Genomic DNA, 13,491 nt, shown 5'->3' on the forward strand with positions numbered 1-13,491 from the left:
ATCCCGTAAGAAAGAAAGACAAGCATTTCAAAGATGAGGCAGATCACCAGAAGAAGCCTCGCCACCGTACTGGTGATGATGTACTTGATATGGTCAAGAATTTAAAAGTAATCTTTGGAAAAAGGTCCTGGTGAACAATCTGTTTCAAATGATGTACTAGATACGTTCGTTTGAGCGGCAAATAATATGGATTGGAGCGAGTATATTGAACTTTTTTTATATACTGTGAATATTTAACAAAATGCACACTAAACAATTATTTAATATACTACGAACATTTTTCTTAATTGCAATGATTTTTTAATATGCAGTGAACAATTTTTTGAAAATAACGATCAACATTTGACATCCCAAACGAGTTTTTTTGAAAATGTGAAAACTTTTGAAATTGTTAATAAATTTTGAAATTTAGAACATTTATTGATAAGACAAATAGATTTTAAATATGGGAACATTTTTACAAAAGATCGTTTTTTGGAAATTATAAACATGTTTTGAAATTATGAAAATAACACAAAAAGTGGTAAAAACAATTATTTTAAAAAATTATGAATTTAACAATAAAAGAGTAAAAAAAGAAGAAACAAAAATGTAAAAAAAAGGAGGCTAAAAATAGGAAGAAGGAAAAAACATCTAATAGCTTATAAGGCCTTGTACAATGCTAGGTGCTTGGGGAGCTGATTAGAAAAATAACCGGGATTTTCTGAAGCACCAATGTCTATTTATATAGTTGAGACGCCTAATTTAGTGTTTATCCTGTATAAATAAAAATCGATGCTTAAAGAACATCGATTCATTTATCTAAGTACCTTCCTTAAGCGCCTTGCATTGTACATGGCCTAAAATCCATTAGGAATGCTTCCGCTCAATGGGCCAGACGGTCGATGAGGCTATGGCGATATAGCATGCAAAGCTGTACGACTCGTCGAGTAAGGCTCCTAAAAATTAAGGGTAGTATATGTACAAATTACTAGGTCCAATAAAGAGAAAACTGTAATAGCCGGATCGCAATTCCTATATAATGCTTCAGGCGCCCAGCAAGCTGTCGCTAGCGCTTGCGTGGATGTTACACAGGGACACGCTGATCGCTGGTTAGCGCCCATGTACACACATAAAACCTTTCCAGACCAATTTTGTGTGTTTTTTTTCATTTTTGTTCTTTCCTTTATATTTAAGTTATCCTTTTACTTTCTTTTACTTATTTATTTTATGTTCTTATATTCTTTCCTTTTTATTTTCTTATTTTCATTTCCTAACATATTTTGAAATTTTGTGAATTGCTTAATGTAATCATGATTAATTTTTGAATTCATGAACATTTTCTTGTAACCATGAGCATTTTCAAATTCGTGAACACTTTTTAAAATAGTTAACCTTTTATGAATTCAAGAACATGTTTTCATAAATTCAAGAACATTTTTTTGAATTTCCTGAATCTCCTGTTTTTTTAGAATCAGAATTTTTATTTTCAATCAACAAATATTTTTTGGAATTTCTTTTACCTTCACTAATTGTTTTTTGTTTGACGGATATATTTATGTAATGCATGAACTTTTTTATGAATTTATTAATATATTTTGAATTAGCCAACATTTTTTGAATTGATGAACTTTTTTATGTAATTCGTGATCATTTTTTGATTTTATTGAATGGTTTTCAAAAAATTCACGATAATTTTTCGAATCCATGAACTTTGTTGAAAATCATTTTTTGAATACATGAACATTCTTTGAATTCACGAATACTCTTTTCAATTCCGAGAACATTTTTGAATTTGATAAATTATTTCCCCTTATGGATGTTGCTCATCAACTTGGCATTCGACCCGAAGAATCAATGAGGATTGCAAAGGTTTGGAAGTAGAGTTAAATCATATGTAATTCTCAGCCATCTACATTTTGTTAGGCACATCTGGTTTGAAGGCAATTATTGGCCTGGATTGAATATCAGCAACAAGAAGTATGCGTCAATTGCGCAACCCTTATTTTGTTAGGGATCAAACCAGTAGGAAGACAGACGGTATTCATCACCAATCAAAAGGTATGACATATACATAATTTTGGTCCCATTCTGAGTAAATTTTGGGTATGCTATCCAGAATTCTCCGGATGGAAGTCAAAATGTGCCATGGGTAGTTTCCAGTATAAGATACTTGGTCTTCTCTAGCACGCCACATGTAAATCACCAGCACTAGTAATAGTTTTTTTGTTGTTGCCCCAAGTTGGCAGTATCTCAAAAGTACACCTATGGGACAGGCTCATAACAGTCTTGTCATAATCACGAACTGTTCCAAGGAAGGACATATATGTGTGTTTCAGCTACACATGTGTCCACATATGTTGTGTGAGCATGCAGTCTTGACATTGCATATTATGTCGCTTGTGACGATGTATGCAACAGGGTTAAAGCTAAATCTTAGAGGCGTTGGATTACTACAATCTTTGCACATCTGGCAGCGGAAGTGAGATGATATTTGCATGGACTTCATGGTCAGGTTACCCAAGTCAACCCGAGGCAGTGAGTATATATATATGGATCATAGTGGACACTCACACCCAAGTGACCCACTTGGTTGGCGAGAAGGAGAGTACAACCGCAGTCTTGCATGGCAGGACGTGCGGGCGCACGATGGCGCATGACCTGCTCTAGCTGTTGGACTCGCGAGGGACTCGATGTAGGAGCCGTTAGCCACCAGAAGGGCGACGTGCATGCATGGTCGAACACCCTCCGCAGCCAAAACGTGGGGTTGGCCGATGTTGAGGCTGGACCTGAAGTCGTCGAAGACACGCGTCGGAAGCCCTTTGGTGAAGATGTCCGCAAACTGCAAGCTCGTGGGTACGTGGAGGACACGGATCTCACCAAGAGCGACGCGCTCACGTACGAAGTGTAGATCGATCTCGATGTGCTTCGTTCATTGGTCTTGCACCGGGTTGCTCGACATGTAGACGGCGTTGATGTTGTCGCAATAGACTACCGTAGCTCGCGAGGGAGGTTGGTGAAGCTCGCCGAGAAGCTGGCGTAGCCATACGGACTCGGCGACTGCATTGGCAACCGCGTGGTACTCGGCCTCGACGCACGAGCGGGAGACAATGTTCTGCCTCTTCGAGAACCATGTGAGAAGATTGCCGCCAAGGAAGTAGTAACCAGAGGTGGACTTGCGCTTGTCGGGGCAGCCGGCCCAGTCGGCGTCGGAGTAGGTGACAAGCATATACTCTTTTTTTTTTACAATGTTGGTTCGATGAAGACAATACATAACGCTGATCGAGCATCCATCCAACAATGCATACTCTTTTTTTACTCAAATAGAAAGTAATAAAATTATTACAAAATGCTATCAGAGATCATCAAATAATAATATTACTCAAAGTTCTAGACCGAAAGGATACCACACCATGTCTCATCAAGTTCTAGGTGGAAAAGACTGCAGTCCTGCTTCTCCATGAAACAAGATGCATGCATGTCATCTTCATCCCTTTTGCTTGTTCACATCTCCTCTTGCTTGTCCAGTCCCACAGAAGTAGCAACATGCTGATATCCATCTTGCTTACGCGCTCTCTCAGCAGCGTGCTGATATTGTCGTATCAAGGGAAGACTCTCCACGGTTACAAGATATCCGTCATACTTCACTATTTCAGGACCGGAAGGCAGGGCACAATAACCGAGAGCATTAATAGCAAGAATACCCGCCAAAGCAGTCCACTTGGTCACCTTCTTGCTCCTGGTTATCTTCCGCCTACAGGTGGGTGGGATGAGACGGTAAGAATTACTTATTGTATATATGAACTATAGGAGAAGAAAAAAAACATATATGTTTCCATGTGGTTGATATATCGTACCATTGAGGGTCATGTGGTCTAGGCTCGATTTGGGTAGAGAGGTCCTTGAGCAGACTCTTGTCCCGCAAGGAGGTTTTAGAATCGGCGTCGACAAGGGCAATGACTTCGTACAATTGCTCCTTCTTCAGCTGGACTAGCTCCGCACGGTGTTCCTCCTTCATGGCGTGGGTGAATTTGGAAGCCTGCAAACGCATCAGCTCCCCCATCCGCCGGACTAGCGGACCACGTTGTTCCTTGTCTAAGGGGAGGATGGATTTGGAAAGCTAGAAACACATAAGTAGCATTGAGATCAACTGATAAGTAAAATAATGTTCACAAGACATGTTGTCTACGTAGAGCCAAACACACCTTATATCTTGCATTGGAATACATAAAACTAGTTGGAGACAAAAAAATATGTCGATTTTACCGACATATCAACGCATCCATGCTAGGCAGATGATTATCTACCAATGGTATAGCAAAGCATAAAATTAGTTGGGAGACAAAAAGTCCTCGATTTTTAGCAAAATATCAAGGGCATTCATGCTAGACAGTTGATCATATCTACGAATGACACCAAATTATAGATCAAACTGTGTCGATTTTACCAAAATATCAAGGGCATTCAAGCAAGTCAGTTGATCATCGATCTACCAATGCCATGGCACAGGAAAACGTGAAACTCATTGGAGACAAAATTATGCCGATTTTACGAAACTATCAACGGATTATTCATGCTATCTTGTAGCTACTAATGGAAATCAATGAAAAATATGCCTGTTTTAAGGATGATACCCGTGCATCCCTGTGATATACTACTGTAGTATACAATGGTATGGAGAGAGGCAGAGAGCAGAGAAGAGGTGAGGAGCTCCATCAACAACCAGACGTCGGGACCTACTAGGAAAATAGCGAGCCGGATATGGGATGGGACAGAGAAGAAGATACATACATCCTCGGCGTGGACGAGCCGGCGAAGCCCCTGCCCTCGAAGCACCGACGGACGCGGGATCCTCGTGGTCGCCGCCGCGCGGAGAGACGCAGCCATCGTCGCAGGCCTGCACTGCAAACAACAAAGGTGAAAGGTGTAGGGCGAATCACCCAAGCTTGAGGTACAACCGTAAGGGAATACCTTGCCTCTTAGGGTTAGGGTTCCACGCGTCGTCGCTTTTTTTCTTTTTCTTTTGCTAGCTTGTGCACACGCACGTACGTAATGAAGCTATGCATGCGACGTTCTGTTTTCCAAATTAAAACTCGCCGCGTTTTCCGCGCAGGCGCAGGTAGTCAATCGAGCTACGTCAGCTTTTTCCTAGTACTTCCTCCTTCCTAAAATATAAGGCGCGATTGACTACACACGGTTTTTTATGCACGACTTTGACTATATATATATATCAAAATACATGGATTAAACATGTGTAAATGGCACTATCGTATTTGTCTCACAAAATAATTTTATTTCATATATCTGTATACTAATTTTATAGGCATACAATACATGAAAATCACAGTCAAAGCGTTATACAACGAAGATCAGAAAAGTCAATCGGCGTCTTATATTTTGAGAAGGACCGGGCCCCAAATCCGTCCCAAACATTTGCACAGGCAGTCGGTCAAATGACCGGACGCAAAAGCGGCACTAAACCGGGCGCTCCAAATCCGGCTGAAACGCCCGGACTGACCGGCAAGCTCCGTGTCCAGTCTCGTATATGGAGTGGATACGGAGATGCCCGAGCGCGCCCGTCACGTCGGCTTAGCCCGCTAGGGCCCACGTCGCCCCTTCAAAAAACCCATCCCGTCCAACGAATCCTAGTCAAACATCAGTCCACAATTGTCTTCTCCGTCCTCCTTGTCGCCTCCACTTCCTTCCAAACCCTACCCTCCCCTCTGCCATGACCAACTTCATGAGTGCTTCGGCAGCGTGCCCGATCACATCGACTAGGACGGTCTCGTCAAAGAGGAGGACGGTGGATCTAGCTTCGATACACCGGACGACGAAGAGCTCGCGCTACGCATCACCACCAAGCACTCGCGGGTGGACACCGGCAGGAGCTTAAACTCCCTCACGTCCATCGCAAGCTCCTCCACATCCCGCTGACAGAATGTGGGTCGCGGTAGCCCGTCCCGCTCCGCGCCGCTCAAAATCTGGAGCGCATGCGTCTCCCCTTTCCCCGGGCAACGGTGGGTGCTCGTGCCCGCGGCTCCAGCGCGGATGCGCGTGCCTGAGTCGGAGGCGAATGCGGCCCGACATGAGCAGCAACGACGACTTTGGCGGCATTCTGCTCTTGTTGCCAGCAGGCACGCTTCGTCGCCGTCAACCCAGAGGAGGCGCTCATCCGCGAGGTCATGCGGTGGTCTTTGACCACGGAGCAGACTGACACGTGGCGCCTCCACCTCGTTCTCGAGGCGTCCGAGCTCCTCGCTCGAGAGAAGGAGACCGCCGCCGCCAATGCTACCCGCCGCGCGAAGGAACAACATCGCCTCCTCTGCCGCCTCTCTAGGTGCATTTCGTCCGCATCGGAGAGCAGCACCACCATGGACGACGACGACAACCCTTCCGCCGCCGACGCGTATATGGAGGAGATGGGCCGCACCGCCAATCCCAAGGGCAAGGGCTCGGGCAAGAAGTGGTGAACTCCGGTCGGCCCCTTTATCTATTTTTATGTTTTATACTCCCTCCGTTCCTAAATATAAGTCTTTGTAGAGATTTCACTATGGACCACATACAGATGTATCTAGATGCATTTTAGAGTATAGATCCACTCATTTTGCTTCGTATATGGTCCATAATGGAATCTCTCCAAAGACTTACATTTAGGAACGGAGGCAGTAGTTGTTTTATGTTCTATTTAGGTCGAATTTGAAGTCCGTTGGTCCTTTTGGATGAACTTTGTGGATGTCTGATGCCTGAAATGCTATGTTCTATGCTATCTCTTATGATCTACGTTCTTCCGCCTCCGAATGCGCCCGCGGTCGTTTGGGAGCCAGAATTTGCCAACCCTGGATTATAGATGCTCTTATTCATGCAGGGCATTTCAAACACACAGATTACATGCTTGCATCTCTAGTACGTATGTACGTACGTATCTCAAATAAAAAATGTTGGAGTAGTACGTACTCTCCTTCCATTTCTTTTTTACTCTGTGTATAAACTTTGTTCCAAATCAAACTATGAAAAGTTTGATCAACTTTATCTTAAAAAACATGAACATTTACAATACAAAAGTTATATAGTGTGAAAATTTATTTCATGATGCATCTAATGATATTGATTTCATATTCTGAATGTTGATAATTTTTCTTATATAGTTGATCTAGCTTTATGAAGTTTGATTTTGACAATTTTTATATGCATAGGCAGATTAAAAAGAAATGAACGTGACTACAAGTACACGCCTCATGCGTTGTTGGTTCTGGCCCGCCTTGTCGCTTCCGATCCAACGAATGAGTACACAACAACTTGGTACTGCTAGCTCCTTCCCTTCATTAGTCCATGTAATGTAATGTAATGAAAAAAATAATATTATTGTTGGATTATCATGACTTTCCGCTTAGTGCAAAGTGAACTAATCGAAGCAAAATACCATTGCGTCCTTCCCGCTTCCAGGCAACCGAACATGCATCATAAAGAGACGAACGAAGGTGAAGGACTCCAGCTCGCCGACGTTGACGTTGAGGTCCCCATGGCAGGGTCTAGATCCTCGCCCTCGAGCTGGGGAAGTACGTCCTTGTTCAGATAGGGTGAAGTGCGGGAGCACATGACGGTGCTGATTCGATGATAACAATTCATACGATCTGAATTCATCCAACGTAAAGAATAATATAGCTTGTAGCAACATCACAAGTAAATTACAATGCTATCAAAGATCATCCAGTATAATATTACTCAAGGTCTAGACGGAAAGGATACGTAACATGCCATGTCTCAAGTTCTAGACTGAAAGGATATATAACATGGTACCGGAAAAGAACTGATATCCGTCTTGCTTCTCCTTGAAACAAGATGCATGCATGTCATGTTCAACCCATCTCCTATTCAGCAGTAGCAATAGGCTGGTATCCATCTTGCTTGTGCACTCTCTCAGCAGCCTGCTGATATCCTTGTATCATGGCTAGACTCTCGGCAGTAACAAGATATCCTTCATACTCTACTATTTCAGGACCGGAAGCCAAGGCACGATAACCGAGCGCATAAATAAGAACAATACCCGTCCACGCAGCATGACGAGCCACCTTCTTGTTTCTTTTTAACTTGCGCCTAGAGGTAGGTGGGATGAGAACGTAAGAATCATTATAGATACTCCCTCCGTCCCAAAATTCTTGTCTTAGACTTTTCTAAATACGGATGTATCTAGTTATGTTTTAGTGCTAGATACATCCGTATCTAGACAAATCTAAGACAAGAATTTTGGGACGGAGGGTACCATTTAGCATGAGCGGTAAGCTATAGCAAAAACAATAAACAAAAGAATCATTATAGATACAATTTTGTTAAAGCACATCTAGATGTGCTAAGTATTGCACTTCTAAGTCCTATATCGTTGATCTTGATTCGTGCGAGTATTTTTTTCTTTTTATGATTAATTAAGACACTTAGATATGCAATAACTATAGCACATCTAGAGTGTCCTAGACACACCCCTTATAGATGTATGAACTTCTGTAGCAGAGGAAGTATGGAGTGAAAACGTTTATGTCTGCAAATAGTTTATATTGTACCATAGAGGGTCATGTGGTCTAGGCTCGATTTGTGTAGAGAGATCCTTGAGCAGACTCCGGTTCCGCAAGAAGGTCGCGGAGTCGGGGTGGCCGCCGGCGATGAGATCGTAGAGGTGCTCCTTGTACTGCCGGATAACCGACGCACCGTACTCTGAGCCACAGTGTTGCTTCCAAAGACGGCTGGATCTGTCAATCTGGAAACACACGAGCAGCATTGAGAAGTGATAACAGGAAAGTGATGTGAACAGGACATGTCGTCTACGTACGTACAGCAAGACTTAGGAAAATAGCAAGCCGGCCAGAGATGGTATACCTGCTGGGCGTGGCGAATCCCCTCCAGTGGAAGACGCATGATCCACCTCCCCGCCGCGCCGAGGGAAGCCGCCATCGTCGCACCGCTGCAAGACTCCTCGAGAAATCAGGCCGGCCGTGTTGGAACCTTACCTTGCTAATCGAAACTGATTAGGGCTAGGGTTCCTCGTTCGCCGACCTTCCGCCCACTAGAAGGACGGGACGCGATCGTGCAGAGTTCTTTTTTTCTCTTTTTTGGGAACCTTGTGTTATTTACTCTCGTGAAGAGCTATCTGTCTTTTTATTGGGCTATATGTTACGCGTCCGTCGGTTGATTCTTTAAAAAAAAAACTGCCAGGTCGCGAGCCGCCCGATCGTTTTTCTTTGTTTATTTTCCCGATCGTTTCTCTTATCTACTTTCCTGCAACAAGACCTTTATTGGAAAAATATTTTTGTAACAAGATCCTTGATGCAAAATTTACAACATCTTCAGTTTCTTCTTTATATTCCTGCAACATAGCTCATGTTCAAGAAACGTCGCCTTCCCTAACCTTTTTCCCGTAGCGGGCCAGAGACAGTCCGTGATCGGGACGAGAAGGGCGAGTGCAGATGAACGACGCGGTGGTTGTGGCTGCTGATGGCGTGATAGAACGACGACAAGGTTGACGCGCTCCGCACTGGCGTGTCGGATCTCACTAGATTCGTCGATCCAGTGGTGGGGAGGTGTAGGGCGGCGGAGATCCGCCATGGAGTCGCACAAGCGACGACAACCTGCAGGCGACACTGGACCGACGGGTCGAGGTAGGGGCAGCCCCAGCCGCACTGACAAGGAGGAGAGGAGGCGCCCGGTGGGGCCGGGCGACCTGATCGGTGGTCACCGGAGATCGGGCATCGCGGGGTGTATCTCCCTAGCTCGACGGTGGTTGTAGATGGGGCGTAGCAACTAGTAGGCAGATGGATTGGTCGGTCTGCAACATCCCCATGTTATGCTCCGATGTTTGCAACAAGACCAATGTTGCAAAACACATGTGCTAGGAGGGTGTTGTACGCCGCACGATCAACCACTGATGCCGGGCAAGGAGTGGAAGGAGTTGCCTTTTACTCCTCCTACTGTGGTTGGTACATTGCGTCGTGGTCATTGGGTGATGTCTTGGACATGGATGGCAGGACGGCGGCTCTGGATGGCGGTCTGCATGGTTGGCTCTCCGGCGAACACCATGGTGGCGGTGGTGGCTTCCTTCCGATCGTGTGGGCGACTAGCGGGGGAGCGGTTGGTGGCTTGGGCACATCCTCTATTGGGCGTTGCCCAGATCTGGATCTGGGGTCTGTGCACGTCGCGCTTGCGGGGGCCTCATGGTGACAAGGATGGGGTCCCAAGCGAAAGCTCTGTGCGTTTGCACCAACAACGACCATGGTTGCAGGCGCTGCTATCTTCTGAAGACGTTGTTGTGGATCTCATCCTCTCCGCGTCAGAGTTCTGAGTGAAGACCCTTGTCCAGTGTGGCTAGGCAGCGACGACGCTTTGCGCCATTCCCCTCATGAGGGCGTTGTCGAGGAGCTTAGGTGTCCTAGGGTGTTGTGAGAGTTGTCTCAGTTCCCCCAATTTCTTCCTTCGGTAGTGTAGTCGCTTGTCTTCTGCGCGATCCGGATAGCCTAGTACTCCCTCCGTCCCAAAATTCTTGTCTTAGTTTTGTCTAGATACGGATGTATCTAATATCAAAACATGACTTGATACATCCGTATTTAGATAAATCTAAGACAAGAATTTTGAGTATCTGCTTTGTAAGAGGGTTAACTCATCACCTTGTATTGTTTGGTTGTACTTTGCTCGGTCTGCCTTTATTTTCATAAACGAGTGAATGCCTATTTCGAGAGATTCAGACAAGTGCAAATGATATAACATTTCTTTTTGACAGGAGCAAATGATATAACTAGTAAATATATCTCTACCCATCCACACGGGCCAAAGTCCACCGCGTTTCTATGGCTCTAAGGCCATCGGAGACGTGCCTAAGGGGAGGTAGGGAACTTGAGAATTTTTTTTAAAGACGGCTGCTGCATCAATGTGTACTTTTTTATACCTAGGATCTGCTTAGCATTTCTGCGCCGTTCCCCCTTCGTCCCCACCCCGCCGCCCATCCCATGGCGACCAAATCCCCCAGCCCTACCACGGACCCAGCACCCGCACCAGGCCCTACCCAGCACCCGCTCCGCCGCAGTCACTCTCCGGTCTCCGCGCGGGGCTCTACGCCGACCGCACCGAGGTGAGTGAGATCTCCGAGAAACCCTTCCTCACCGAGCAGTTCATTCGTTCGTTCGTATGGCGTGCCACCACAACTCTAGTCGCCTTGTTAACTCACTTCCGCCAAGGATTGATTGACCTCTCTCAACTCTTGCTGTGCGTGTGTCTGGATCTGCAGCAGCAGCAGCAGCAGCGCAATGAAGCCAACCAAGTCAGTGAGATCCAAAGTCGGGGAGTCTCTGCCTGCTACCTTGAGCACTGATTTCGACAACCAGGTTGGGGGGCAGAAATCTTGTGGAAGTAACAGATCAAGCGATTTAGAATATCTAGCAAACGAGATAGATGATCTTGTGCTGCAACCAAGGTATGATGGCGTGAATGGGCCAAAGATGGTCTCATTCTCTGACTTCCTGCGGATCGTTGCTTCAGAATCAGAACGACAACCTAGACGACGTCAGCCCATTGGTGCCCTGCCGCAAGATGATCGTAACGGTAACAAAGCTGACAAACTCAACTCAGTAAATTTCCCCATAACTATGGAGGAGGCTGCTGTATCAGATTTCAAATATGACTCTGACGATGTGCCATCTCCACCAGTTTGTTCTTTAAGAACCCCATCTCCACCCGTTGAAGAAGAACCAAAGGGAGATGTGTTAGTCAAATCCTCCCCTGAAAAGGCGGATGCTGCATTGGCGCATGCTATTATGTGAGAGGGAACAATTCATCTTACTGGGTCTTCACTCACAAATGTTGTTGCTATCTTCAAAAGGTTTGTTTCATCTACCTTGCTTATAGTAATCACACACAATTAACTATTGTTAGAGAGACACACAGTTAACTACAAGGTATACTTTCATTTGTAATTTCTTTAGTTTTAACACATAACGCACCGGTTCATTATGGAGAGCATCGCATGTATGCATCCCAGAGTTAGTTTTGGCAGCACTCTTATTTCATTGTTATGTTGCTTATCTATTGTAGCGGTGAAAAGCCATCTGCCAATGAGTGGCCCCGCTCTCTCGAGATCAAGAAAAGAGTGAGCCTCGGTGTTTTTGAAAAATTGCTTGGACTGCTTCGTGAATCCAGGAAACGTACTATAATGGTAACTATTATTTCTATGTTGTTTCTTTTACTGATATTATGGTATATGCACATCCTTGCACATTTTGCTTGCAAACAGTTGTTTCTATCACATTTACATGATAATAATTGATTGTAAGCACCCAGTGGAAACATGTGCTCTTGAGTGTGCTTCGTTGTGGTTACATCTTACATCATAGCTGCATAAACTGAATTGACGTGAACCCATAGTGTACCTGTTCACAGTCTGGTCCCTGAAATGCCATAAAATGGAAGATTAGACACAACTATTACATGATGTGTTTGAAGTCAACGTGGCTGACTGAGAAGGGATGGTCGCGAGATTGATCATTCCCACCCACCTGGGTTAAATATGTAGGACAACGCATGCCTGCCCTATTTGTGTTCGTGGTGCCTCCAATATTTTCTTAGTGTGTGTGTGGGAGATCCACTGTGTGTGTGTGTGTGTGTGTGTGTCTGATTGCGTGAGTGGGTTGTACCTTCACAAAAAATTATATACTGGTAGGAATCGCTTTTCTGTCATGATCCATGCAGAGTTGTGTTTTTCTTCTCAACATACATTGCAGTTGTAATATTGTCAGGTACTGCAAATTTCAGGATATTTTCGGTACTGCAAATTTCAGGAAATTTTCTTGTGATAAACCATTGAACTTATAGTCTCGACACAAAAAAATTGTTTCCTATGCATATCAATAGAAGCAAGCCATTGTAGCAGGTCATGAGAAAAGGCACCCTAAAAAGATAGTCCACTAATGTATCTTCTGCTAACTCAGTCATCATTTAGTTAGATAGTTAATAGTTCGATACTTGTACATCATGAAATCTGGTACATTAGTGTTATATTGAGCCATTTACCTTTTTGAAGGCCACCTTTATTGCTAACGAAGGTGCAAATAGATTGTTTATTAGCAAAACAAATAGATTGCTTTGAGCTTTGACATACTTAGATTGAGCATCTTTGTATAATACTGTTAGGGTGCTCTCACCAACAGTATGGTACTGCAAAGTGGCCTGGACAATAAACATTTGACAAGAAAACATAGGAAATGGAAAGTCCTGGTAACAATATATATGTTTAGCATTACTGTTTACGTATGCATGATTTTGTTTCCTTCCGATATGGCAGTTTATCATCGCTACTACATCTGTACTTGCAGAAATACCGCATATTTGAATTAGAATTCTGTTGCATCTGATGAACTCATGTCTTCACAGGCTTCCGCTGATTGCATCCAAATCCGATCAGATTTGACATGTGTTATTTTATGCTACATACAACAGAATGATTTATGGGAAACTAATTTTGGGAACTAGTTGTCCATG

General features: G+C 44.3%; 2 protein-coding genes and 1 long non-coding RNA gene across 3 annotated transcripts in view; 1 reads left to right on the forward strand and 2 right to left on the reverse strand.

Moving 5' to 3' along the window:
* Positions 1–3,319: 3,319 nt before the first annotated feature.
* On the reverse strand, positions 3,320–4,093 carry LOC119314176. The gene is made up of 2 exons (XM_037588963.1): positions 3,837–4,093; positions 3,320–3,733 (listed from the first exon to the last, which is right to left on the reverse strand). Exons 1-2 carry the CDS (start codon positions 4,040–4,042, stop codon positions 3,484–3,486), a joined length of 456 nt encoding a protein of 151 aa, XP_037444860.1. The 5' UTR covers positions 4,043–4,093; the 3' UTR covers positions 3,320–3,483.
* Positions 4,094–7,708: 3,615 nt separating this feature from the next.
* Positions 7,709–9,065, reverse strand: LOC119314192. Its single transcript, XM_037588964.1, has 3 exons — positions 8,848–9,065; positions 8,535–8,728; positions 7,709–8,073 (listed from the first exon to the last, which is right to left on the reverse strand). The coding sequence occupies exons 1-3, from the start codon at positions 8,920–8,922 to the stop codon at positions 7,848–7,850; spliced, it is 495 nt and encodes a 164-aa protein (XP_037444861.1). The 5' UTR covers positions 8,923–9,065; the 3' UTR covers positions 7,709–7,847.
* A 1,860-nt stretch (positions 9,066–10,925) lies between these two features.
* The window catches only part of LOC119314204, a 5,471-nt gene continuing 2,905 nt past the window's right edge, over positions 10,926–13,491 (forward strand). The window contains exons 1-4 of the long non-coding RNA XR_005152234.1: positions 10,926–11,089; positions 11,246–11,559; positions 11,665–11,836; positions 12,049–12,169. This is a non-coding gene — a long non-coding RNA (uncharacterized LOC119314204). The remainder of the gene's footprint in view (positions 11,090–11,245; positions 11,560–11,664; positions 11,837–12,048; positions 12,170–13,491) is intronic.

Source organism: Triticum dicoccoides, chromosome 1B (genome assembly GCF_002162155.2).
Source record: "Triticum dicoccoides isolate Atlit2015 ecotype Zavitan chromosome 1B, WEW_v2.0, whole genome shotgun sequence".
In the NCBI taxonomy this organism is placed as follows: domain Eukaryota; kingdom Viridiplantae; phylum Streptophyta; class Magnoliopsida; order Poales; family Poaceae; genus Triticum; species Triticum dicoccoides.